Here is a 26641-nt window from a genome sequence, read left to right as displayed (position 1 = left end):
AATATCTTGGTGATTCACTGACCCTACTACATTCAGTTATGTTTAAAGTTATAACTTGAATCTGCCAGTTATTTTCTTTATCTGTCACCCTACTGTTGCACGTTTGAAATAAAAACATGAATATTTGAACCTGTGTGTTATTTGAATAGCTTAATATTGAATGCAAAATGATAATAATGTATGTTTATAAATAGCACTTAGCCAAATTTAATATAGAACAGCAGGTTGGGGGTCCTGACTTAATCACTTCATCAGTTTGAAAAGCTGTGTTGGGAGATATACTCTACTATAAATATATGTGTGTATTTTTACATAAGACATTCCTCTAAATGTAATATGGGAAAAGCTGATCACTGATTACTTCATTAGTGCTGAGTGTTTTACCAAACCAAAGCTGGTAACCCTGACAAAAGGTCATAGATATACGTCAAGGGTTATGAGATCATTAAGAGGGCGGAAAAGTATTAATCTGATAAGCTCAGTTCAGACACATGTGTTTGGGTCTTGTTGAGCCAGTTTTCTAAATACTAGTCTACAAGTTATATTTACTTCACCCATGAATTAAGAATATCGTCATGGGTACAATTCAAGCATTACGAGATGATTAAAAGGATGGAACGTTATTGTCATGGTTTCTTTTCGTCAATGTCTACGCAGGAATGCAGCAATTATGTGAAGAAGACAAAGAAAAAGATATCAACAAGACTTTCAAGGTGTTACTAGTTGAAAGGTTGGAAACCTCTTATTAGATGTATGGTATCAGTCTAGACACAAGGCTGGACGGTAAAGGAAATGCGGGCAAATGTGGACCACAGGAAGAATGCATTTAATCACAAAATCAATCCGGATCTAAATACAGAAAAAATTAAATTTGCATATTGTTAGTTACATTTTATTCTGGGTTTTGTAACAGTTAAGGCTTCAGTGTGGAGCTGAATGTCTGTAAAGTTTACCCGACAGATATCTGGACTGTTTTCACCATCATTCATTCATTCATTCATTCATTCATTCATTTATTCATTCATCCAGCACATCATCCCACCCCGGTGCAGAACTGAACGCTTCAGATGCTCCTTCGTGCCCACTGCCATCAGACTGTACAACAGCAGTGTGGACATCACACAGCTCTGATATCACTGAGCCAATATGTAGGTTTTGTTGTTGTTGTTGTTTATTTTTTCCTATCATTACTTTATCTACGTGTGTCATTTTGTTCTTGTATAGCGTTTATTTTGTCATCTGTTGTCTCTGTCCTATTTAATGTATTTTTGCTGCCTGCTCTCTCTGCCCTATTTAATTTCTCTTGGTCACTAGTTTTCTTGACTTGTGCTGCTGTAGCATTCGAAATACCCCAATGGGAATCAATAAAGTATTATCTTAATTTGTTTGTCACAGCAGCCAATTAAAATAAAAAAAAAAAAATTAAAATGCAGCTGCCTGCTTCTCATTAGGTCGTTTTACATATGGGCCCGTGGCTGACTGTGCTCTCTGTTCTGCAAATGACTGAAGCACTAACCACAGCAGAGAGCACCACCTAGTGAGGAAGTACAGCTACTTCAGGGTCAGGGTCCGAGTCGCACAGACTGCATTAACCAGATGACACAGCAAAGGCAAAAGCATTTCAAATGAAGAGCAAATAGTGCAGACACAAAGGACTTTTGTCAGATAACATGAAAAGGAATGGAAAATTATCAGTATTTAAGATAAGGTGATGAATAATCTTTCCCAGAATCCTTCAGTGGAGATGGCAAACACTTTCTTTTCCTTTTGTTTCGCTTGGTGTTTACTCACTGTCAATGTCTCATTCTTTGTTTGAATAAAGGCTCCTGCACGACGTTGTGACATTTTGCACATTTCCTGTGCAGGGTCTTAACATTCGCCGAGTGTCTTTTGTGGTCTGGTCTGAGTAAGTACATGACCATGCTTCTGTCAGAGCGCAGCACCACCCGGCTATAGTTGTCTTGTGCATTAAGCCTTTAAGACAATCTAGAATCGACCTGAAGAGGAGGAAAGATGACGAAATGTTCTGCTGTTTACTTGATAATGATACTTGATTGCTGATAATGCAGTCAATTATCTGAAATAAAGAAATATGGTACGCAAGTATTATTTTTGCCTCTATGTCTGTAGAAAACATTATTGATTTGGGGTTTTTCGAAGCAGAAACAACTGAACCATCATCAAAAAGGTTTTTCACACCATTTTATCAAAACCTCAGTTTCATTTTAAATGTCTAAAACAGGAAGTGGTGAATCTGGTTGACACGTTGGAGTTTGATCTGGTTTTTTGCTTTCATTACGCGACTTTTGTGTCTGAGCCAGTCGTCTGAGCCACTCTGGAAAGGAATAAAAATTTGGATTGAAATAAAGAAGAAATGCACACATACTATGTTAGTGCAAGTACGACTTAAATCAAAAGTCCATCTGTGCAGCTGTCTTTTCTTTGAGTTGTTCCTGACTCATTTTGTGTGTGTTTGTGTGTGTGTGTGTGTGTGTGTGTGTGTGTGTGTGTGTGTGTGTGTGTGTGTGTGTGTGTGTGTGTGTGTCGGGCTGCGTCTTGCTGGGTATGGCTGCTGCCATCTAAGAATGTCATTGCTCTGATCTGGTCTAGGTGAGTGGTGCACGTCTAAGTAACATTCAGGTCCAAAAGATCCCCAACAGAACATTGTATTGGAACAAGATGGTCAGTGTTTGGGTTGAATGTGGCTAATCAGTGTACATGTAAGGTGTGAAGCCAAATATTAGACGAAATACACTTCAGGTGTCGCTGTCTCCTATCACTCATCGATGGGACCGTATCACTGCAGACAAACATTCTGAATATGTGCACTGTGTGTTTATGTTGTGAGTCAGAGAAAAGTTTTGGATCAACTTTACACTTAAGATCCAACTGGGAATACAATTTGGAGAAAAAAGGTTCTTTGGACTGATGTTGTGTGAAAGTTTCCCCCTTGGTTGCTTTGTTTGTGCTGGCTGGAGTCTGCACATACAGCATCATCATGCCTGTTCTGAATCTGAAGATAATGACATAGTTTCCCTTCTTACCCGGAAACAGACATATTTAAAGAGCATTCACCGATAGTGTGTCATTCAGTATTTGAATAAAGCCACATGTTCTTGTTTCCCGTATATGGGGTCTGAACATACACCGTGTGACTGTGGGTTTCGAGGCCTTGTTTGACTAAGTTCATGATCATAGTTTCAGAAGTGTCTTTTGTGTTAGCAAGTATTGCAGCTGTGTCATGCACGAAGCTTTGTCAGTATCATCTGTTAGGCAGAGGAAAAAAAAATACAAGAAAACAGGTCAAATAAAGTTTTATTTGGACACTGTCCTCACAATGACAAAGCTTTAGTGGCATAAGGATGTGAAATAATAAAGCATCTTGAAAGAGTTCACATGTAACAAGGAAACATGTTGATTCTTATAGTTGTTTTTCAAGCTTTATTACAGTGCATCGCAACCACAAAAAAGTTTCTCAGAATTTAACCTGAAGCCTCAAACCTGTGACAGAGGAGGCAATGCAATTAAACCAGCTGTGAAAAATAGACCGTGAGATAAATCAAAAGAACCGATAAACTGTTGAAGTGGCCACCACTAAAATCAGGGGAGAAACTCATGTTGAACAGATTTACCATCAACATTGTCAGCGCCTTTTGAAGCAATGGGTCATACATTTGTTGAACAATAACATCTTTCATTTCTATTTGGCTTCATGCATGTTGATCTGAGGACATGTATTAACCTTTGGCTGTATATACTATGGACAAACAAAACCATCGTGATGACACCCGTTGGATTCTGAACCTTGAAAATGAAGCCCAAAGTGGGCAAAAACAAGAACAAAAGTTCATCTACATGTTTGCTTCCATGGGTTTTGGAGGAAGGAAAAAATGTCAGCTGGGGATGCTAATATAAGCAGCTACAGAAAAAAGCTACTGATTGCAAATCCAAAATAATAAATGAGCATCAACAGTTGTAACCATACAGAGAGACAGAGCTCACATCCCGGGCCCCTTCATTGTCTTCTTTATCCAGCTGAGGTGCTTTTCTGTGAGATATGTGTAAAGTCCAGGTTTTTTGCCACAACTCACCAAAGAACTAATTCCAACCAGCGCTCCATTACACAACAGAGGCCCTCCTAAGTCGCCCTGCCAAGAGAACAATGACATGAACGGTCACTTTCAGGCATTCGCAGCAGTTAAAGATTCAGTGTGGAGCTGAAATGCTGCAAAGTTTACCTCACACGTATCTGCATTGCTGTTACCAGCACATATCATGCTATTGGTGATGATAGGGTCGTAGTTGTAGTATTTGGGAGAGTTACAATCCCGTCTGTCGATCACAGTCACGTTGACGGACATCAGGACGTCAGACATTGTCTTGGCATTGTTCTTAGTTTTTCCCCATCCGGCCACAAGACAGGTGCTCTTAGACATGGGCTCTTTAAAGGAATTGCCCAAATTGATACATTTCACTGTCTTGGTTTCCTTCGCTGGTTTGTCAAGCTGGAATTTGAAAATGACGAAATATGACGTGTGATGTGTGAACTGGGGCTAATTCCCTTTTGAACAAATCACAGCTGAGACAATAAACTTGCAGGTAATAAAGGTGTGATTCTCACTGGGCGAAAAGAAAGATTTGATTCTGTTGTCCATTTTGAAGGAATATGTATGCGTTTAAGATAAGAAGCAGCCTTTTATTCACTTTTGTACACAAGTTTAGTTTTGAATCACTGACTGTATATACTATGGACAACGTGTCGTCACTTCCATGCATTGGCCAAACCAACTGGTTATTTTCCCGGGGATATGGGCGGCGCCATCTTACAAGTTTGGAGCCAGACCAAACCGCACTTACACCAGACTCATCAGTGTTTTTGTTAAATTAATACTGCGCTCTGCTCTACCTTCACCAGTTCCAAAGAAATGTTGGATTGTGCACTGTATTTAGTTTTTTTTGTTTGTTTGTTTTGTTACCTTTAGCAACATGAGGTCATTGACATGTTCTTTCTCATTATAGCAGGGATGACGATACCCTTTCTTTACTTTCAGGACCTGGCGGGCATTCTTTTCCTTTGCTTTGATAGAGTGCACCCCCAGCATCACTTTCTTAATGCTGAAATGATAGAATCACAGCCAGTGTTAGATTATAGTGCAGTGATACAATAGGTTAACAGGAGTGCATATATTAACCATAAAATAGTTGTGTGCCTCTGCAGCTCCACTGGCCTTCCAGAGGTAGTGCATCAGCTATGCATAAGGAGGCGTGGATAGCCCTGAAGGAAACTGCAGATGCCATATATGCATGTAGTATACGCCATGTTTGCCTTTTTGCCTTTTTCAGTGAAATAAACCCTTTATTTTTCTTTTTAAATTCTGTCGTCACTTATCCATTTTATGTTGCTCAAGATATTTTCTTTTAATTTCTTTAAAATTCCAAATTTAGCTTCTTACTCATTACAGCGTGCAGCGGTCAGGACCCATTTTGGATCGATAAGTACCCCTCCACAGATGGATGTCTTGTTTTCCAGCCGAGCCATGAAAGGCAGTGAGTTTGACTCCACTACTTTTCCTCCAATAATCTCAGTACCATGGCCTAGAATATAAAATAACACAACAGCCAAAACAAATAAGCAAATAAATGGTCAACATAAAGAAGCACAAAAAGAGCAGAGTCAATACATGGTCAACATAAGGAAGTATGGTACCGGTAGCACTGTCATACTGAAACAAATTAGTAACAAGCAGTAACTCTGCATGTTACCAAGAAACTGTCAAAAAATGTTACTTACTGGACTGGACGATGAGGAGAAACACACACGGGACAAAAACACTGAAATCTCTCAGGCGCGACATTTTGTCTGTCGTCTCTCTTTGATCTGTGCACTGAAACTCACCTCAGTGTGCACACTTGCCTTTATGTGTTAAGCTCAAAGGATGTGGTCTTAATGTGGAAATCAACGAGTCGCAAGCATGATATGAGAACAGATGCAATGCATCTTCAGGGCCCTGTGGTATCATTTTCCAGTAATAAGAATCTTTCCATTCCGTGGCTGTGGGGTGGGGGCTTTATAAAAAATTATATAAAAAAAAAAAAAAAAATATAATAATAAGGTCCTGCCTGATCAGTGTAAACGCGTAAACTTCTGCCCCAGACCTTGCTGTTCACATGCTTTAGTGTGGGTAACGAGGTGTGACACTCAGTGACAAGGCAGTTTATGAAGTTCCTCTTGCTTTCCTCACATTCTTCCCTCCACATCGTTACAGGGCTGTGGCCGTCACTGACGATGTAAGTTGCCTTAATAGTTATGTGAATGAATGTGTACATGAATGTGTATTTGCACTATTTAAAATGTCTGTTTTCACTCATTTGCATGATCGCAATTTAGCATCGTCTAAGCTAACTAAGTTGTTCGTAGGGCTTTAGATAACTTTCAGTTGATACATGCATGTTACATGATTCAGGGTTAAAGCAGCACTAGATGACTGGCACTAATAAATGTATTTTTATTTACTGTATTTTTATTTAATGAGTTATTGGGGCACTGTATTTAATTTACAGTGGTACACAAAGATAAGCCAGTTATATATTCTTATAATTTTTTTAGAAACTGCTCTGTACGCACAGTTCTTCAGTAAATATTTAAAACTCTACTGATGTCTCGAGTGCATCAGAAGTCAGCGTCAGAGATCTCATTTCTCAACCGGATTATTGACAACTGCAGAACATGTTATCAGAGAAAGATGCTATGCTAACATCCTTCCACATACTGATGCACAAGATCATATATGCAAGGCAGCACCACACATCCAAGTACCTAGAAGACTACATCCTTGCCTAGCATCATCGTGGACCTGCCCTTTCCTCCCACCCCAACGATGGAGAACATGAGGAGCAGAGAGGAGCAGCAGCCTCCAGACACCCGCTTCCTATGGTGTGCCCAAACCCAAAATTCCCAAAATACACATAGTAAAAGGGAGTTCAAGGTAAAGCTCTGGTAAAGCTGCCTGTCAAAAAGACTAGTACAGCGGTATCAACTTGAGAACCCCTGCCAGCAATGGGAAAGAGAAGATCCCATTTAAGGGCAAAGGTCAGCTCATAGCAGTGTACTTTGGTGCTAAGCCAATCCAACCGAGCACTCTAGGCAAGCCCACGTCAACTAGTACCAAGAAGCAATTTAAAGTGCATTTAAGACCCTCATTCTGCGCAGTGTATGGTCAGATGTGACTCACCGCCAAATGTCAAAGGTTAACTATGAGATCTCCCCAGTGGCAACCCATGGAAGATGTTTCAAGTGCAGGGATCTAGTGGAGCAAACCTACTCTGTGCAGTTGCAGTTGCTCCAAAAATTCAATTGTGAGGAATATCACTAAGGCCGTTCAACAAAGTACAGCCACTAGTGTGGCTCAGCTCAGATCACCTGCACCTCATTACAGTAACGGAGCCAACTCACAGAGGATCCAATGGTGGACCCATAGCTATCCACACTGCCCTAGGATGGGGCGAGCAAGAGGCAGAGAGGTGTGAGTCAGAATAAACATCAGTGCAAAAGTGCCTTTTCACCTTATTCGTCAGCCCAAATGATCTCCTGTACTGGAATGTTGAGAGGTTATGGCATTATTTTTTTTTTTAAATATTATGGTATTTACCTTTCCGAAATTAGAAAGCAGTCGTCCACTCTTGTAAGGACCAGGATGCATTGAACCTTCTGGAGACTAAAACACAGCGACACTGCTATGCAGCCCCCCTCCTGAGGAAACTATGGGCACCCAAGCTCAACAGTTCTACACATTCAGTCATGGCTCATGAAAGGGCCAAAGATTAGTGACTCAAGAGGGAACCAGAGAGAGTGTCAATGCATGTAGCTGTGATCAACAAACTCATCAGTGCTTCAACCTAGGAAGCTGGAACAGTCTGCGGAAGCTCGGTATCTCCCCTATCACCTTGTGTGTCACAAGAGCAAACCATTCATTCAATCATCTGTGCATCAATAAGTCTCCCTGAATGAGCAACTCTTACCGGGACCTACGCTGGGTCCATCGCTGGTGGGTGTGACCTATCTTGATGATGAGGACAGCCTATCAAGCGTTAGCCAGTCAGTAGCTCATGGAGCAAGCATATGGAGCACTAGCTTACCTTATGGGTGATGCAGGAGACACCATCCACACGTCCTTTGTAATGGCTATGTCAAGGGTTGATCCTAAACAGTCCATACCTCACCTAGAACTCTGTGAAGCATTGGCTGTCCAGACTCATAGAGACTGAGATGACACTCCCCATCTGACAAACAGTGCTGTGGTCCGACCACAGTGCTAAAGCGGCTTTAATCAGATTCCTGTCAATACAAGGTATGTGTTGGGGAGATCAACCCAATTGTGCTTGACCCAAGGCACCCAGCTGTGAAACTGCCCCCACAACACCTCTGGCTTCTCTGTCCACCCTGCTATTCAAATAATGATGACTGTTTTGGGCTGTAGCTGGTGAAGATAGGTAAGAGGACAGAGCTGGGGTGTGATTTTCAAGTGCCTCACCATGCGAGCAGTGTACTTCTTCTGAATTCTTCTTCTGGTTGCCTTCCTCCTTGGTCTTCGTTGTTTCAATTGCCAGATGGGGTCGACCAAAGGAAGTGCTGTCAGACTGTGGTACCAACTTCCTTGGTGCAGAGAGACAACTTCCTGGCCTCCAAGTTGCTGTGGGCAGCCAATCTGTTTTAGAGCTGTTTTGTGTGTTTAACAAGCAAGTACAAACAAGTTAAAGAAAAGGTTCAGGTCCATTTCACCCTTGGGGTCCAACTGCGGATGCTCTTTAAACATGTTTAAAGAGCATCCACGGATAGCGTGTCATTCAGTGCACTTTTCATATATGGGCTCTTAACATACACTGTGTGAATGTGAGTTTCGTGGCCTTGTTTGACTAAGTTCATGATCATAGTTTCAGAAGTGCCCCCTATGTTAAAAGCTACTGCAGCTCTGTGTTGTTCTTTGTCCGTATCATCTCTTAAACAGAGGGAAGAAAATGGGTCAAAGATTTACATTTTCACACAGAAACCACAAGACTGAAAGACAAAGCTTTAATGCCATAGTGATGTGACATAATTAAGCATCTTGAAAGAGTTCACATGTATCAAGGAAACGGAAACGTAATACTTTTCATAGTTTCTCTACCTTTATTGTAGTTATGTTTTGAGGTTGTACATCGCAACCACAAAATAGTTTCACAGGATTTACCCTGAAGCCTCAAACTTGTGACAGAAGAAGCAGTGCTACTGAGAGCGCAATTAAACCAGCTGTGAAAACAGACCCTGAGATAAATCAGAAGAACCGTTAAACTGTTGAAGTTGCCACCACTAAAATCAGGGGAGAAACTCATGTTGAACCTTCTCTTCTCATGCAGTTTACTGTTATACAGGACAGATTTACCATCAACAGTATTAGACGTTTTTGAAAGAAGAGGTCATACATTTGCTGAACAATAACAGACTTTCATTTCTATTTGGCTTTATGCACTATGATCTGAGGACATGTATTGACCTAAAGGGGCAGTATTACCTTCTTATTTCATTCTGACATAACCAAAAGTGTCTGATTACAAGAGAGAACGAAGGGAAAATAAAATGTTCAGGAGGAGGCCTAACCTTCACCCCCTGAGCTTCAATGTCTGGTGAAGATCAGGGGTTTGCTAACATAAGCCTACAAACATACGATCCATTCCAAAACAATGTTATTTAACAGTTACATTTACATGGACACTAACATTCATTATCGTAAACAATATCTAAATAAAAATGCCTCATACAACTGCCTTAATCCGAAGAGACTGGCCCAGTTGCAAGTAATATTCAGTCAGTTTAATAGAGATTGTGTAAGTCTTAGATCTGATCAATAGGAAACGTCTAGCGCCTAATTACCATATTAACAGTTTATCTGATAATTTCTCTGGAATAAATACTTCCTATCTGAGCATGTCCCATGTCAGGTAAACATTAGGTAGCAGAAACTGGAATTAATATGGGGGACACAGTTGAAAACATGGGTCCGTCTTGTTCATCTTCTTCCACTGAACGAATTCAGTTTTGCCAACAAACTTTGAAAAACAGGAAAAATAGTCCAAGGTGTTGACTCCATATCCATATCCCAAACTGGTCAAGTGTCTGTGGGAAGCTCTCGAACAAGTCTGATCCGCCACATCTCAACCCATAGCACTCAAGGATGCCCCTACTAAAGTCCTGATGCAGCACTGATGTGATCTGTCCCATTTGTGGTTCTCACTGGGTGAGAAGAAAGACTTGATTTTGACATCCAGTTTGAAGGAATATGTATGTATTTAAGTTAACCGGCCTTTGCATTTATGTGCTTTTGGACACAAGTTTAGTTTGAGTATTTTTTTTTTCTGTCCTGTCTGAACAACATTAGCAAGTATTCATTTAATATTGAATTGTCTCCTGTTGTATTTCCAGCACACCAATACTCAAGAGTGGGCAGAACCACCTTGATTGATGTACTGGTGCAGGTAAACATTCGCATGTTGTCAGATGTTTTGGTTTTTGTGTCAGCAATTAACTTTAAAACTCTGATCAGAATTATTTTACTCAGAACTGAATCTAAATACCTATAACTGGACACTGGCTTCTTGTTAACCAACCACATTAGTTGATGGAGGACCTGTAATAATTAATGTCTTTGGAAGTTTTTTTTTTCACAGATATGATAATGGTTCTTAAAACATCTTCCAATGTCCTTTTTAAACAAATAAATAAAATGAAAAAAACATTCATCTACACATTTGCTTCTACGTGTTCCCATATGGAAGCACTGACCTTTTTTATTACATATAATAAAAAAAGGTCAGCTAGGGATGCTACTATAACCAGTTACAGAAAAAAAGGCTACTGATTGTAAATCTATAAATGAGCATCAACAGTCGTAACTATACACAGAGACAGAGCTCACATCTCAGCCTTTTTCATTGTCTTCTTGATCCAATTGAGTTGCTTTTCTGTGAGATATGCGTAAACTCCTGGTTTTTTGATCAAGCCACACTTCGTTCCAAAAGAAGTGACTCCAACCAGCGCTCCATTACACAACAGCGGCCCTCCTGAGTCGCCCTACGGAGAGAACAATGACATGGACGGTCACTCTCAGGCATTCGCAGCAGTTAAAGTTTCAGTGTGGAGCTGAAATGCTGCAAAGTTTACCTGACAAGTATCTGCATTGTTTTTACCATCTGAACCAGCACATATCATGCTATTGGTGATGACAGGCTTGTAGTTGTAGTAGTCGGGAGAGTTGCACTTCACTCTGTCGATCACAGTCACGTTGACGGACATCAAGACATCAGACATTGTCTTGACGTTGTTCTTTGTTGTTCCCCATCCGGCCACCAGACATTTGCTCCCAGACATAGGCTCTTTGATGGGATTGCCCAACTTGATACATTTCACTGTCTTGGTTTGCTTCGCTGGTTTATCAAGCTGAAATTTAAAAAAAATAATTAATTAAAAAAATGACTTACTGTACATTTGGTTCCTTGAGAGATTGATCAGTTCGACCCATGTCCCATCCACTAACATGGAGGAGGTGGACTTTATGGCCTACACTGCAGTCAGCCACCAGGGGGAGCTCTACTTGCTTTGGCTTCACTTTCGAGGAGCATGTCCATCCTCCATATTTATACAGTCTATGGTTTGAACAGTTTCTGTTCCGTCTGAACAGCGTAAATATTGATTTAATTGCTTTAAACTTGTTCCTCAATCGTGTTCAACCATTGTACGACACTGGCTGCAGCATCCTACTTTTGTTCAGCTTCATATTTACTGTAATGTAACCTTACCTTGAGCAACATGAGGTCATTGACGTGTTCTTTCTCATCATAGCAGGGATGAGGATACATTTTCTTTACTTTTAGGACCTGCCGGGAGTTCTTTTCCTGTGCGCTGATGGAGTGCACCCCCAGCACCACTTTCTTAGTTCTGAAACAATTGAAACACAGCCAGTGTTAGTTTATAGTGCAGTTATTTGATAGGTTACCAGGTAATGAGTGCATATATTAATGATAAAATAGTTATGTGCCTCTGCAGCTCCACTGGTCATCCAGAGGTAGTGCATGAGCTACACCTGAGGAGGTGTGGATAGGCCTGAAGGAAGCAGCAGATGATCACCTTCTCCCTTTTATGTTGCAGCTCTCGAGACATTTTCTTGTACCTTTCTCATTAGATGTGAATCACACAGAAACCTACACAGCATTTTTTTTTCCCTCAGTGACTGGAGGTTATGACTCTGCAGGGCCTTCGGCGTAAAACTGACTCTCAGAGGTGTGGGCTGATATGAAACAAGAGGAATGGGTAAAATTCTGCGCATCGAACGTCACACGTGAAATCAGGTGGCTGGGGCTGCTTCTTTCAATCCGGCTTTGCAATAGTGTGCAGAAAAACATGAGTCAGCTGTGGTATTGTCATACATTCACTTAGCAACCAGACCACATAGAAGACCGTTTTTTAAAGATGCCATGGGTTAGCAGAACTCTGAAGAGCTTCTGTGCTTTCTTGTAGTGGCTGACATCTGTCTGCAAAGAAACATCCCTAAGCTCTGATTCAGGTAGACAGAACTGACAAAATATTTCCGACTTCATATTCACGCAGATACATTTTACTCTGCAGAGGCTCCCCGCAGGGCTGTGTGCATAAAATATGCACATGAAACGACACCAGTTGCCTACCGAGACGAGGTTCAGAAATTGACATTGCGGTGCTCCACATATAACCTCATTCTTAGCACCAACAAAACCAAAGGACTCATTCTGGCCACCTGGAGGCGCAGAACCGACCTCCCACCTACTGCTGGGAAGAAGACACAGAAACCTCCAGAGAAGTCCTAAAGACAAGAACTTATGTAGTGAGTTGCTGGTGGAATGCGCTACATCAACAAAGCACAGAGGATCATTGGCTGCTTTCTGGATTCACTCCATGACATTGCAGATGCTGCCTTCATCTCAAAAGTGGAAAAAAAATGTTCCTTTTCTTTTTTCGCTTGTTATTTTTTCATGATTTGTCTTCAATCTACATTGGCAGTAAAGACTTTAGGCATTAATATCAGACTCTACTCAGTTTTCTATAAACATAAATAGCAAATGTAATTTACAAGTTAAATTTCCAAAATGCCCTAGCTCCTTACTTATTACAGTGGGCAGCGGTCAGGACCCATTTCGGATCGATGAGTGTCCCTCCACAGTTTGGTTTCGTGGACTCCAGCAGAGCCATGAAAGGTAACGAGTGTGGTTCCACTTCTTTTCCTCCAATAATCTCAGAACCATGGCCTAGAATATAAAAAAAAGGCAAAAGAGAGCAGAGTCAATGCATGGTCGACATAAAGTAGCAGTTGCACTGTCACACTGAAAGAAATTAGTAACAAGCAGTAACTCTGCAAGTTAATTAGTGCACAGCATAAAATATTACTCACTGGACTGGACGATGAGGAGGAACACACACGGGATGAAAACACTAAAGTCTTTCATCACGGACATTTCGTCTGTCTTCTCTTCTCTTTGATCTGATGGCAAGTGCACTGAAACTCACCTCAGTGTGCACCCTCGCCTTTATGTGTTAAGGTTGGAGGATGTGGTCTCACTGTGGAAATTGACAAGTCAGCGCATCGGGCGCAAGCATGATATGAAAACCGATGCAATACATCATCGAGGCCCTGTGGTATCGTTTTCCAGTAATTATAACCCATTTATTCAGCGTGGGTGTGGGGGGTGTTTTACAAAAAATATGTTCGACGTGACATATCATCATTGTGACGTTGTGATTGAGTCAAATGAAATCGTGACAAAAGTGAACCCATAGGACACAAAGACCCCCACTAACAACATTCAGTTGGCACAAGGGAGACCTGCACAACATTAGGAATGTGATCATATTGTCATGCCTGATCGGTGTAAGCACATAAACTTCTGTCCCAGACTTTACTGCTCATATGCTTTAGTGTGGGTAACACGGTGACTCAATAACTACAAGAAAAGTAGCAAAACGTTGTTGAAAAGAATCAGAAGGCAGAAAAACTACAAAGAAAATAGCGACAATGATACATGTTCCCTTTTTACTGGAAGCAGATGTGTTTAAAGAGCATTCACTGATAGCGTGTCACTAGTGTGCATGTTTCACCACTTAACATGTTTTCTGTAGGGGGGTCTTAAGTGACACTGTGTGAATGTGGGTTTCCTGGCCTTGTTTGCCTACGTACATGATCACAGTTTCAAAAGTGCCCTCTGTGTTAGAAGCTACTGCAGCTCTGTGCCATGCTTAGAGCTTTGTCAGTATCATTTGTTAGGCAGAGGAAAGACAATATAGGAAAATGGGTCAAAGATTTACACTTTCACACAGAAACCACAGGACTGAAAGACAAAGCTTTAATGCCATAGTGATGTGAAATAATTATGCATCTTGAAAGAGTTCACATGTAACAAGGAGGCGGGGACATAATACTATTTATAGTTGTTTTTCTAGCTTTATTGCAGTTATGTTTTGAGGTTTTGCGTTGCAACCACAAAATAGTTTCACAGGATTTAACCTGAAGCCTCAAACTTGTGACAGAGGAAGCAGTGCTACTGAGAGCGCAATTAAACCAGCTGTGAAAAACAGACCGTGAGATAAATCAGAAGAATCAGGTGTAAGTAGCCACCACTAAAATCAGGGGGGATGTAAAATCATGTTGAACTTTCTCTTCTCACAGATATTACCATCAAAACTGTTTTTGAAGCAATGGGTCAAACACTTACTGAACACTAACAGTCTTTCATTTCTAATTGGCTTCATGTACAGTATGTTGATCCTTCACATAAACAGAGTAAAATAGTGGCCCAAGGCAACTGCCCTGAGGAATACCACAATCAAGTGTAAGCAAATTAGATACTGTGACATTAAAAAGAGTACATTGCTGCCTGTCTGACTGATCACTTGTTATTAACTCAACTGCAGCGTTTCTGAGGCCCGTGGTTTATATATAATGTTCATGAGATTGATATTTAAATCACACTGAAGCTCAAGGGTGGGCAGAACCACTTTGACTGATATATGATAATGGACAAGGGGGTATTGACCATGCAAACGTGGTCATTATCAGCTATGAACAATGGACTCAATATTCCTAATTGAATGTTTGGTTTTTGAGGAGGAAAAATATAAAAAAGGCTTCAGCTGGGGATGCTAAAATAAGCAGTTACAGGGAAAAAAGCCACTGATTGCAAATCTAAAATAATAAAAGAGCATCAATGAGCGGAAGCATACTCAAAGTGAGGCAGAGCTCACATCGCACCCCCGTTCATTGTCTTCTTGATCCATGCGAGGTGACTTTGTGTGAGAAACGTGTACACTCCTGGTTTGTTGGTCACGCCACACCCCTTTCCAAAAGAAGTGACTCCAACCAGCGCTTTATTACACAAAAGCGGCCCTCCTGAGTCGCCCTACGGAGAGAACAATGACATCAACGGTCGCGTTCAGGCATTCGCAGCGGTTAGAGTTTCAGTGTGGAGCTGAAAGTTTGCAAAGTTTACCTTACAAGTATCTGCACTGTTTTTACCACCTGAACCAGCACATATCATGCTATCAGTGATGACAGGGTCGTGGTTGTAGTAGTCATAAGAGTTGCACTTCTTTCGGTCGACCACAATCACCTTAACGGACATCAGGACGTCAGACATTTTCTTGACGTTGTTCTTTGTCATTCCCCATCCGGCCACCAGACATTTGTTCCCAGCCTTAGGGTCTTTGATGGAATTGCCCAACTTGAGACATTTCACTGTCTTGGTTTCCTTCGCTGGTTTGTCAAGCTGAAATTTGAAAAATGATTACTTACTGTATAGATGTGAACTGTCTGTACATTTGGTTCCTTAAGATGGATGAATGTGCAAAATGTGCAAGATCTGGTCCTGGTATTCATGTAGATGTTATTTTGACATGTATGTCTGTCAAGGTTCTTAGTCATTCAGGTCATTGTAATCCGAAAGACGTTTACAGTCCCCCGTTATTGACCGGTAAGTATCCAGCCGTTACGGCAAGTTGGGCAAGTTTCTGATGTTTAGCCACAGAGTTTCCTATTTAAACCTCAGCTTCCCACGAGTCTCTTAGAACTGAAGAAGCTACTCAAGTGAGCGGCGAAACATGTTCTCAAAACTCTAAGTCCAGTTTAAATGAAATATAATGTAACCTTACCTGGAGCAACATGAGGTCATTGATGTGTTTTTTCTTATCATAGGAGGGATGAGGATAACTTTTCTTTACTTCTAGGACCTGCCGGGAGTTAGTTTCCTTTCCTTTGATGGAGTGCACCCCCAGCATCACGTTCTTAGTGCTGAACCTATGGAAACACAGCCAGTGTCAGATTATAGTGCAGTAATACGATAGGTTACCAGGTAATGAGTTCATATATCACTGATTAAATAGTCATGTGCCTCTGCAGCTCCACTGGCCTTTAGTGGCAATGCATGAGCTACTCATGAGGAGGTGTGGATAGTCCTGAAGGAAGACATTGCCTTTTAGCTGCAGATGCTCACCTTATTGCCTTTTTTCATTAAAAATAAACTTGTTTTTTTAAACTCGCTTGTCCACTTTATGTTACAGGTCAAAACAAAAGGCTTATTGTCTAGGGCTGTGTGTTGAGTTCTCTTTGTCCATCCATATCTCCAACTCCATCATAAAATATGCACATGACACGACAACGTGCAGAAATGAACATTGCAGTGCTTCGTATATAACCTCATTCTTAGCACCAACAAAATCAAATATCACATTCTGGACTTCAGGAAGTCTCACCCATCCTCATCAATAGACACTGTGTCCGCTTCCTTCTCCTTGTTTCTCTATGTCACCTTTATTCCATGTTATTTTTTGGACTTTGGAATGCCCTGTCTAACCAGTTTCACATTGCAATAAGTATCTTGAAAAGGCCGTTTCTAATTTCTAATCAGACTCAGTTTTCTATAAACATTAACATGTTAATTATCACAAGTCTTAAAGTTCCAAAAAGTCCTAGCTTCTTACTCATTACAGTGGGCAGCGGTCAGGACCCATTTTGGATCGATGAGTATCCCTCCACACACTGATGCCGTGCTCTTCAGCAGAGCCATGAAAGGCAGCGAGTGTGGCTTTACTTCTTTTCCTCCAATAATCTCAGAACCATGGCCTAGAATATGAAATGACACAATGGGCAACAAAGAGCAGAGCAAATAAATGGTCAACATACAGAAGCACGGTCCCAGTAGCACTGTCATGCTGAAAGAAATTAGTAACAAGCAGTAACTCTGCACGTTTACATGTAAATGTCTTTTAAGTAAATTAGTGCACAACATAAAATATTACTCACTGGACTGGACGATGAGGAGAAACACACACAGGATGAAAACACAAAACTCTCTCATCATGAACATTTCGTCTGTCTTCTTTAACCTCACGGCGAGTGCACTGAACCTCACCTCAGCCTTTATGTATTAAGCTCAAAGGATGTGGTCTCACGTAGAAATCGACGAGTCAGCCCATTGGGTGCAAGCATGATATGAGAACAGATGCAACACATCGTCGAGGCCCTGCGGTATCAATTACTAGTAATCATAACCATTTTATTCAGCGGCTGTGTGGTGGGGGTTTTAAGAAAAATAAATAAAGCACATAAACATCTGTCCCAGACCTTACTAGATGTGATCCCTGTATTTTTGTAAAGGTGATGACCTGCATGAAAATGAGCTACCAGTTGGCATGCTCTTACATATGCGCACTGTGTGTTAAGTTCTCTTGGACTGCTTGGAAGTTTCCCCCTTGGTTGCTTTGCTTGTGCTGGCTGGAGTCTGCACATACAATATCATCATGCACTGACAACGTGTCATTCAGTGTTTGAACAAAGCCACTTGTGCACATGGTTCACCATTTAAACACGTTTCATATATGGAGCGTGGACATACACTCTGTGCTTGTGGGTTTCATGACCTTGTTTGAATAAGTTCATGATCATAGTTTCAAAAGTACCTTCTGTGTTAGAAGCTACTGCAGCTCTGTGTCATGCATGGAGCTTTGTTAGTATCATCTGTTAGGTAGAGAAAAGAAAATACAAGAAAATAGTTCAAATAAAGTTTTAAATTTCACACTGAAACCAGAGGATTGAATGACAAAGGTTTAATGCAATAAGGATGTGAAATAATTATGCATCTTAAAAGAGTTCACATGCAACAAGGAAGCAATAAGTCATACATGAACAATAACAGTTTTTCATTTCTAATTGGCTTCATGTATGTCGATCTTTCACATAACAGAGTGAAACAGTGGTCCAAGGCAACTGCCCTGTGGAATACCAACCTTTTTATTAACTCAACGGCAGTGTTTCTGAGGCCCGTGGTTTATATATGATGTCCATGAGATTGATATTTCTATCACATTGAAGCTCAAGGGTGGGCAGAACCACTTCGACTGATGTATGATAATAGATGACGGAGTATTGACCATGTAAACGTGATCATTATTATCTACACAAAGGATGCAATAGTCGTAACTGAATCTAATTATCTGTAACTAGACATTAGCCTCTCTTAAAGTCTGTGGAAGTAATCATTTCATTTGAGCCTTGTTAAAAACAAATGTCCATCTACACATTTTCATCAATATATTTTGTTTTGGAGGAGGCAAAATAAAAAAGGCCAGCTGGGGATGCTAATATAGAAAAGCAGAAAAGAAGCCACTGATTGCAAATCTAAAATAATAAATGAGCATCAACGAGCGGAGGATACTCAAAGTGAGGCAGAGCTCACATCGCACCCCCGTTCATTGTCTTCTTGATCCATGTGAGGTGACTTGGTGTGAGAAACGCGTACACTCCTGGTTTTTTGATTTCGCCACACCCCTTTCCAAAAGAAGTGACTCCAACCAGCACTCCATTACACAACAGCGGCCCTCCTGAGTCGCCCTAGGGAGAGAACAATGTCATGAACGGTCACTTTCAGGCATTCGCAGCAGTTAGAGTTTCAGTGTGGGGCTGAAAGTTTACAAAAGTTTACCTGACAAGTATCTGCACGGTTTTTACCATTCGAACCAGCACATATCATGCTATCAGTGATGACAGGCTTGTTGTTGTAGTAGTCATAAGAGTTGCACTTCTTTCGGTCGACCACAGTCACGTTAACGGACATCAGGACATCAGACATTTTCTTTCTCTCTGTTTTTCCCCATCCAGCCACCAGACATGTGCTCCCAGCCTTGGGGTCTTTGATGGAATTGCCCAACTTGAGACATTTCACTGTCCCGGTTTGCTTCGCTGGTTTGTCAAGCTGAAATTTGAAAAATGATTACTTACTGTATAGATGTGAACTATCTGTACATTTGGTTCCTTAAGATGGATGGATGTGCAAAATGTGCAAGATCTGATCCTGGTATTCATGTAGATGTTATTTTGACACGTATGTCTGTCAAGGTTCTTAGTCATCCAGGTCATTGTAATCCGAAAGGTGTTTACAGACCCCCCTTACTCTTAACATTGCTGTGTTGTTTCTGTAAACACATTGATGTTGTTTTGCGTTGGGTCAGTGGGGTTAAAAGGGGTTCATTTAGAACTGAACACCAGTTTATATATATATGTTTTAATGTTCTTTGGTTCTGAATACACTTTTACACTATGTATGTTTCCAAATTGTAATTAAAAGTGCCTTTAAATGAAAGTAAGCAGTGGCCTATATTTTAATCTGATTTTACATGTCAATAAATTACACATTATTTATTATTATTACAACAAATAATGTATTTTTTTTCCTAAATATAAAAGTAGCAATGCAATGAAGTAATCCAATGTCTCTGTTATTTTTAACTCCTGAATAGGGTTACTTTTACTGACTGGGTTGGGTCAAATGAGCAACCTAGAATCCTGGGTTGAAGTACGCAAACGTTAATGCAATTAGTTGCACCAGTTTCTGGTTCTTACAGAAACAAGTCAAGCAAGTTTCTGATGGGTTTTACCCACAGAGTTTCCTATTTAAACCTCAAACTTCCCACCAGTCTCTTAGAACTGACGAAGCTACTCAGGAGAGCGGCGAAACGTCTTCTCAAAACTCTACCAGTTATACTGACTGAAATTACAACAATTAATTCATTACAACTAAGATCTTGAAGCCAATATAACACCCCTTGCTCAAAATGTGTTTCTCCATCATCTTCACCCACTTTCCGACACTGATTGCAGCATCCTATCTTTTCATATTTGCTTTAATGTAACCTTACCTGGAGCAACATGAGGTCATTGACGTCTTTTTTCTTATCATAGGAGGGATGAGGATATCTTTTCTTTACATTTAGGACCTGCCGGGAGTTAGTTTCCTTTGCTTTGATCGAGTGCACCCCCAGCACCACTTTCTTAATTCTGAAATGATGAAAAACACAGCCAGTGTTAGATTATAGTGCAGTAATACGATAGGTTACCAGGTAATGAGTGCATATATCACTGATTAAATAGTCATGTGCCTCTGCAGCTCCACTGGCCTTTCAGTGACAGTGCATGAGCTACACCTGAGGAGGTGTGGATAGTCCTGAAGGAAGACAAGGTCCAGAAATGGATATTGCGGTGCTCCGTATCTTAGCACCAACAAAAGCAAATATCTCATTCTGGACTTCAAGAAGTCTCACTCATCCTCGTCAATAGAGAATGTGTCCGCTTCCTCTCAATGGTCAAAAAACATTGTGGAGGACTCTTTTCACCCACTCAGATGTCTTTACTTCCCCCGTGTAGTTGCTGTTCCTGATGTGTCTTATCTGTGCCTCATTGTTCCCCTAGTATTTAGTATTTAATGTTTCCTTTTCTTTTTGCCAGTTTGTCATCGTACCCCATGTCACCTTTTTCCAGGCCACGTCTAACCAGCTCCACATTACAATAGGCATCTTGCCAAGGGCTTTTCTAACATCTAATCAGACTCAGTTTTCTATACACATACAATTTTTCTTAAAATTCCAAACAGTCCTAGCTTCATACTTTTTACAGTGGGCAGCAGTCAGGATCCATTTTGGATCAATGAGTGTCCCTCCACACGCTGGTGTCTTGATCTTCAGCAGAGCCATGAAAGGCAGCGAGTGTGGCTTTACTTCTTTTCCTTCAATAATCTCAGAACCATGGCCTAGAACATGAAATTACACAACAGGCAAAAAAAGAGCAGAGTCAATACATGGTCAACATAAAGAAGCACGGTCCCAGTAGCACTGTCATACTGAAAGAAATTAGTAACAAGCAGTAACTCTGCACGTTTACATGAAACTGTCATTTAAGTAAATTAATGCACAACATAAAATATTACTCACTGGACTGGACGATGAGGAGAAACACACAGAGGGAGAAAACACAGAACTCTCTCATCATGAACATTTCGTCTGTCTTCTTTAACCTCATGGTGAGTGCACTGAACCTCACCTCAGCCTTTATGTAATAAGCGCAAAGGATGTGGTCTCACGGTAGAAATCCACTAGTCAGCCCATTGGGTGCAAGCATGATATGAGAACAGATGCAACACCCTGCGGTATCAATTACCAGTAATCATAAACATTTTATTCAGTGGCTGTGTGGTGGGGGTTTTATGAAAAAGTAAAATAAAAAATGTTACGCCTGATCAGCGTAAGCACATAAACTTAAAATAAAAACAGTGGCAGAAAAAAGAAAATAGTGACAACGGATGTGATCACTGTATTATTGTAAAGGTGATGACCCACATGAAAATGAGCTACCAGTTGGCATGCTCGTACATATGTAGTGCACATGTGTGTGTGTTTAGTTCCCTTGGACTGTGTGGGAGTTTCATTTATGGAGTGTGGACATACTGTCAAGGTTGGGGGAGGTTGAAGAGGTGAGGACCCAAACACAGGACAATAGATAAGGCAGGAACTCCAAACAAAAAGGTATTTAATAATTAACAAAAGGCACTGCGCGAGGCAGGTAAATCCAAAAATCAAAAAGGAATCATGGACATGGCATGGAAAAACATGGAACAAGACATACAAACATGGAACCTGGTGTGGAGAGATCAAACATGGCACGGAGACATTAATGATGGGAGAAGGAACAAAGGGAAAGCAGGGCTATATATACACACACACAAGCGGGCTCAGGGCTAACAAGACACAGGTGAAACGCATGATGACAAACACAGGTGAAACCAATGAACAATCAATGAACAATCAAGGGACAAACAAGGAATACCGACAGGAACACCAGAACTTAACAAAATAAAGCAGGAAACACAACATGACAGACAGACATGACATAACAAACCCACAATAAACACAACAGGAAATCTAGAAACTTGACAAAATAAAACAGGAAACACAACATGACATGGACAGACATGACAAAACCACAAGGAGACACGACCAACAGGAAACTAAGAAACTTGGCAAAATAAAACAGGAAACACAAAGCATGATTTACAAAATAAAAGACAGACGAACCATGACACATACACTGTGTACTTGTGGGTTTCGTGACCTTCTGTGTTAAAAGCTACTGCAGCTCTGTGTCATGGATGGAGCTTTGTCAGTATTATTTTTTTAGGCAGAGGAAAGAAAACATAAAGATAAACATAAAGTTTTAAAATTTCACACTGAAACCAGAGGATTGAATGGCAAAGCTTTAATGCAATTAGGATGTGAAATAATTATGCGTCTTAAAAGAGTTCACATGCAACAAGGAAGCAATGGGTCATACATGAACAATAACGGTTTTTCATTTCTAATTGGCTTCATGTATGTCGATCTTTCACATAACAGAGTGAAACAGTGGTCCAAGGCAACTGCCCTGTGGAATACCAACCTTTTAATTAACTCAACGTCAGTGTTTCTGAGGCCCGTGGTTTATATATAATGTCCATGAGATTGATATTTCTATCACATTGAAGCTCAAGGGTGGGCAGAACCACTTTGACTGATGTATGATAATAGATGACGGAGTATTGACCATGTAAACATGATCATTATTACCTACACAAAGGATGCAATAGTTGTAACTGAATCTAATTATCTGTAACAAGACATTAGCCTCTCTTAAACTCTGTGGAATTAATCATTTCATTTGAGCCTTGTTAAAAACAAATGTCCATCTACACATTTTCATCAATATATTTGGTTTTGGAGGAGGCAAAATAAAGAAGGCCAGCTGGGGATGCTAATACAGAAAAGCAGAAAAGAAACCACTGATTGCAAATCTAAAATAATAAATGAGCATCAACGAGCGGAAGCATACTCAAAGTGAGGCAGAGCTCACATCGCACCCCCGTTCATTGTCTTCTTGATCCATGCGAGATGACTTGGTGTGAGTGTGTGTGTACACTCCTGGTTTTTTGATGAAGCCACACCCTTTTCCAAAAGAAGTGACTCCAATCAGCGCTTCATTACACAACAGCGGCCCTCCTGAGTCGCCCTACGGAGAGAACAATGACATCAACGGTCATTTTCAGGCATTCGCAGCAGTTAAAGTTTCAGTGTGGAGCTGTGGAGTATCCCTCCACAGGCTGGTGCATCGATCTCCAGCAAAGCCATGTAAGGCAGCGAGTGTAGCTTTACTTCTTTTCCTTCAATAATCTCAGAATCATGGCCTAGAACATGAAATGACACAACAGGCAAAAAAGGAGCAGAGTCAATACATACATACAACATAAAGAAGCACGGTCCCAGTAGCACTGTCATGCTGAAAGAAATTAGTAACTCTGCACGTTTACATGAAACTGTCAGTAAAGTAAATTAGTGCACAAAATAAAATACAAGAAAATTCCCTCTGGGACATTTTGAATGGGCCATGTGAGGCTACTCCTGGGTACCGTCTCTGTCAACATGGGAATTCGCACAATTAACCCACATTTAGCATAGGCACCCTACGTTAGCACGCTTAGCCCACATTTATCAACACATTTAGCCCAGTTAGCTTACGGTTAGCACAGTTAGCCATAGCGCGCATGTGTGTGCGTCCTACTACTCTTCCTGTGCGTAACTGTAACTGTAATAATATAGTTACCTGTCTGTTGGTGTGCGTTGTAACCAGTGTTGGGGGTAACGCGTTGCAACAGTAATGGAGTGATATAACGCCTGACTAACTACATTTTGGTAATATTGTTGCAGTTACTGAGTCCAGTAACGCGTTACAATCCGAGCTGTCGCACAGGCGGATGTTTCGAAAAAACAACACAGGCGCAACAGCCTTAAATAAAGACAGAAGAAGAAGAAGAAGACGGTTTTAAATCAACAGAAGAAGAAGACGGCAAGCTGGCAACAACTGATTATACGACAAGTAGTTCCGACCAAGCAATCTGATTGGTCAATAAGACATTTAGATCCTGCTCAAATCAGCATTACAGTACGGCTGACTCATCACTAAAAATATTGCTCCGCCAAGTCTGTATCCATCTCCATGGCAACACTAACCGTCAGATTTGGAGCAGGAAACGGCTGAAAAATACGCTACAAAATGGATCGGTTTGTTGTTAACAGCATCTTTATTATAACTTGAGCAATAAAAGTAAGCATTTTTTGCTTATTCAAGCATTATTGATTTAGTTCGGTAAAGTCCGAGACCGCGTTAAAACATGAACGTCAGCTCAGAGTTCACTCATCAAGGACTAGAAAATCATTTCTGTTTCCAGGTCGCTACTAAGGTTCGGATTATTTGCTCTAGTGGTGAACGAGGCTCTATGTGAACATGTAACCATGACACCTACGGCTAAAAATAGTACAAGTAACCCGAAGAAACACCTGGAGTTAGAGGCTAAACGACCTGTTGCTAGCAAACAGACGGAAGATGACGGTGCGAGCAAATCTAAACAACGAAAGCTGGATTTCTCCAGACCAGAGGTGAAGATGTTTGACCCAGGAGAAGTGAGGAGGCTGGTGGCTGAGTGTGTCGTGGAGGATGCGCTGCATTTTTCTACAGTTGAGTCGCCAGCGTTTCAAAAGCTTGTCAGCAAAATCCCTGTTCGATCAAGTGACAAGGTAAAAACAAATCTCTAATGATATAGTCCTGATGTTAAGGTATTAACACATTTCCACAGATAGTTCATTTAAGATGAGACAATACAGGTGGTGTTAGAGGTGATTCAATGATTAAAAAATGTTTTAATTTGTTCAGTCAGTTGTGTTTGCAGAGGGATTTTCATGGTTGTTATTGTCACATCATCTCAGAGTAGTTTAACAGTAACAATAATACATCTCCATGTTTACGCGTAAATGAGACTGTGGGTGATAATGAACAAAGTGCCAACTAAGAAAGCCTTTTCTAATTTCTAATCAGACTCAGTTTTCTATGAACATGTTAATTATCACAAGTCTTAAAATTCCAAAAAGCCCTAGCTTCTTACTCATTACAGTGGGCAGCAGTCAGGATCCATTTTGGATTGATGAGTATCCCTCCACACACTGATGCCGTGCTCTTCAGTAGAGCCATGAAAGGCAGCGAGTGTGGCTTTACTTCTTTTCCTCCAATAATCTCGGAACCATTGTCTAGAAAAGCGGGCGGGAACCTATGGCTCGCGAGCCATATATGGCTCTTCCGGTGACGGCAAATGGCTCCCAGACAATTTTGAGTTGAAAAAAAAATAAATAAATAAAGATTTTACAAAAAATCCATTTGGAACTGATTTTAAAGTACTTGTGATATTGCTTAATAATACTGAGTCATTTTAAAGTAAACAGAAATTAGTTTTGAAGATAAATTTCACGGGTCACGACCGTGACCCCGTGACCTGTGGGTCGGCTCAAGAACCAATGGCTCGCGAGCATGTCATGGGTCATTGTAAAGGTGAAGAAATCCATTTTATCAGATAGCCAACTAGTTTTTCCCGCTTCAACCCTTGTAACGGAAAAGATGGCGAAAAGAAAAAAAGACGATGATTACCATGCATTCCAGACTGCGTGGACAGAGGAATTTGCATTTGTGGAGACAGCAGGATCTGCGGTATGTCTAATATGCAATGATAAAATTGCATCGATGAAACTGTCAAATATAAAGCGGCACTTCGATACGTACCATGCTTCATTTGCATCTAAATATCCAGCGGGGGACAGCAGGAAAAAGGCATGCGAAGAGCTACAGCGAAGAGTGCAGACGAGTCAGCAGCAACTACATGTGTGGACCAAGCAAGGTGATGTGAATTCCGCTAGCTTTGCGGGTGCTTTGGCAATAGTAAGGAATGGAAAGCCATTCACAGATGGCGAGTATGCTAAAACATTCATGCTTGATGTGGCCAATGAACTGTTTGATGACTTCTCAAATAAAGACAAGATAATCAAACGAATAAAAGACATGCCTCTATCAGCAAGAACTGTTCACGATCGTAGCATCATGATGGCAAATCAAGTCGAGGAAACACAAATTAAGGACATAAACGCCGGGACATACTTTTCTCTCACGTTAGATGAGTCAACAGACGTTCGCCATCTATCTCAGTGCAGTATAATAGGAAAGCTTGGCTGTTTTGCCAATGAAAGGGACAACAAGAGGAGAGGATTTATTCACGTCATTCATGGAGTTTGCTAAAGAAAAAAAAACTACCGATGGATAAACTTTTTTCTGTCTGTACTGATGGTGCACCCTGTATGTTGGGGAAGAACAAAGGATTTGTAGCACTTCTTCGTGAACATGAAAAGAGAGCC

General features: G+C 40.8%; 4 protein-coding genes across 4 annotated transcripts; all 4 read right to left on the bottom strand.

Annotated features, from left to right (window-relative positions):
• Nucleotides 1-3298: 3298 nt before the first annotated feature.
• Nucleotides 3299-6040, bottom strand: LOC125012745 (granzyme A-like). The gene is made up of 5 exons (XM_047592864.1): nucleotides 5792-6040; nucleotides 5454-5595; nucleotides 4977-5115; nucleotides 4239-4505; nucleotides 3299-4148 (listed from the first exon to the last, which is right to left on the bottom strand). The coding sequence occupies exons 1-5, from the start codon at nucleotides 5853-5855 to the stop codon at nucleotides 3999-4001; spliced, it is 762 nt and encodes a 253-aa protein (XP_047448820.1). The 5' UTR covers nucleotides 5856-6040; the 3' UTR covers nucleotides 3299-3998.
• Nucleotides 6041-9086: 3046 nt separating this feature from the next.
• Nucleotides 9087-13610, bottom strand: LOC125012742 (granzyme A-like). Its single transcript, XM_047592861.1, has 6 exons — nucleotides 13455-13610; nucleotides 13170-13311; nucleotides 11830-11968; nucleotides 11195-11470; nucleotides 10950-11104; nucleotides 9087-10267 (listed from the first exon to the last, which is right to left on the bottom strand). Exons 1-6 carry the CDS (start codon nucleotides 13516-13518, stop codon nucleotides 10189-10191), a joined length of 855 nt encoding a protein of 284 aa, XP_047448817.1. The 5' UTR covers nucleotides 13519-13610; the 3' UTR covers nucleotides 9087-10188.
• A 771-nt stretch (nucleotides 13611-14381) lies between these two features.
• LOC125012743 (granzyme K-like) lies at nucleotides 14382-17423 on the bottom strand. Its single transcript, XM_047592862.1, has 5 exons — nucleotides 17355-17423; nucleotides 17033-17174; nucleotides 16205-16349; nucleotides 15547-15822; nucleotides 14382-15456 (listed from the first exon to the last, which is right to left on the bottom strand). The coding sequence occupies exons 1-5, from the start codon at nucleotides 17416-17418 to the stop codon at nucleotides 15298-15300; spliced, it is 786 nt and encodes a 261-aa protein (XP_047448818.1). The 5' UTR covers nucleotides 17419-17423; the 3' UTR covers nucleotides 14382-15297.
• Nucleotides 17424-18182: 759 nt separating this feature from the next.
• Nucleotides 18183-21390, bottom strand: LOC125012744 (granzyme A-like). Its single transcript, XM_047592863.1, has 5 exons — nucleotides 21314-21390; nucleotides 20991-21132; nucleotides 20246-20384; nucleotides 19033-19302; nucleotides 18183-18941 (listed from the first exon to the last, which is right to left on the bottom strand). The coding sequence occupies exons 1-5, from the start codon at nucleotides 21375-21377 to the stop codon at nucleotides 18783-18785; spliced, it is 774 nt and encodes a 257-aa protein (XP_047448819.1). The 5' UTR covers nucleotides 21378-21390; the 3' UTR covers nucleotides 18183-18782.
• Between the last annotated feature and the right edge of the window lie 5251 nt (nucleotides 21391-26641).

The sequence above is a fragment of the Mugil cephalus genome, chromosome 8, assembly GCF_022458985.1.
Source record: "Mugil cephalus isolate CIBA_MC_2020 chromosome 8, CIBA_Mcephalus_1.1, whole genome shotgun sequence".
Lineage (NCBI taxonomy): Eukaryota > Metazoa > Chordata > Actinopteri > Mugiliformes > Mugilidae > Mugil > Mugil cephalus.
This window is presented reverse-complemented; position numbering and strand designations above follow the sequence as displayed.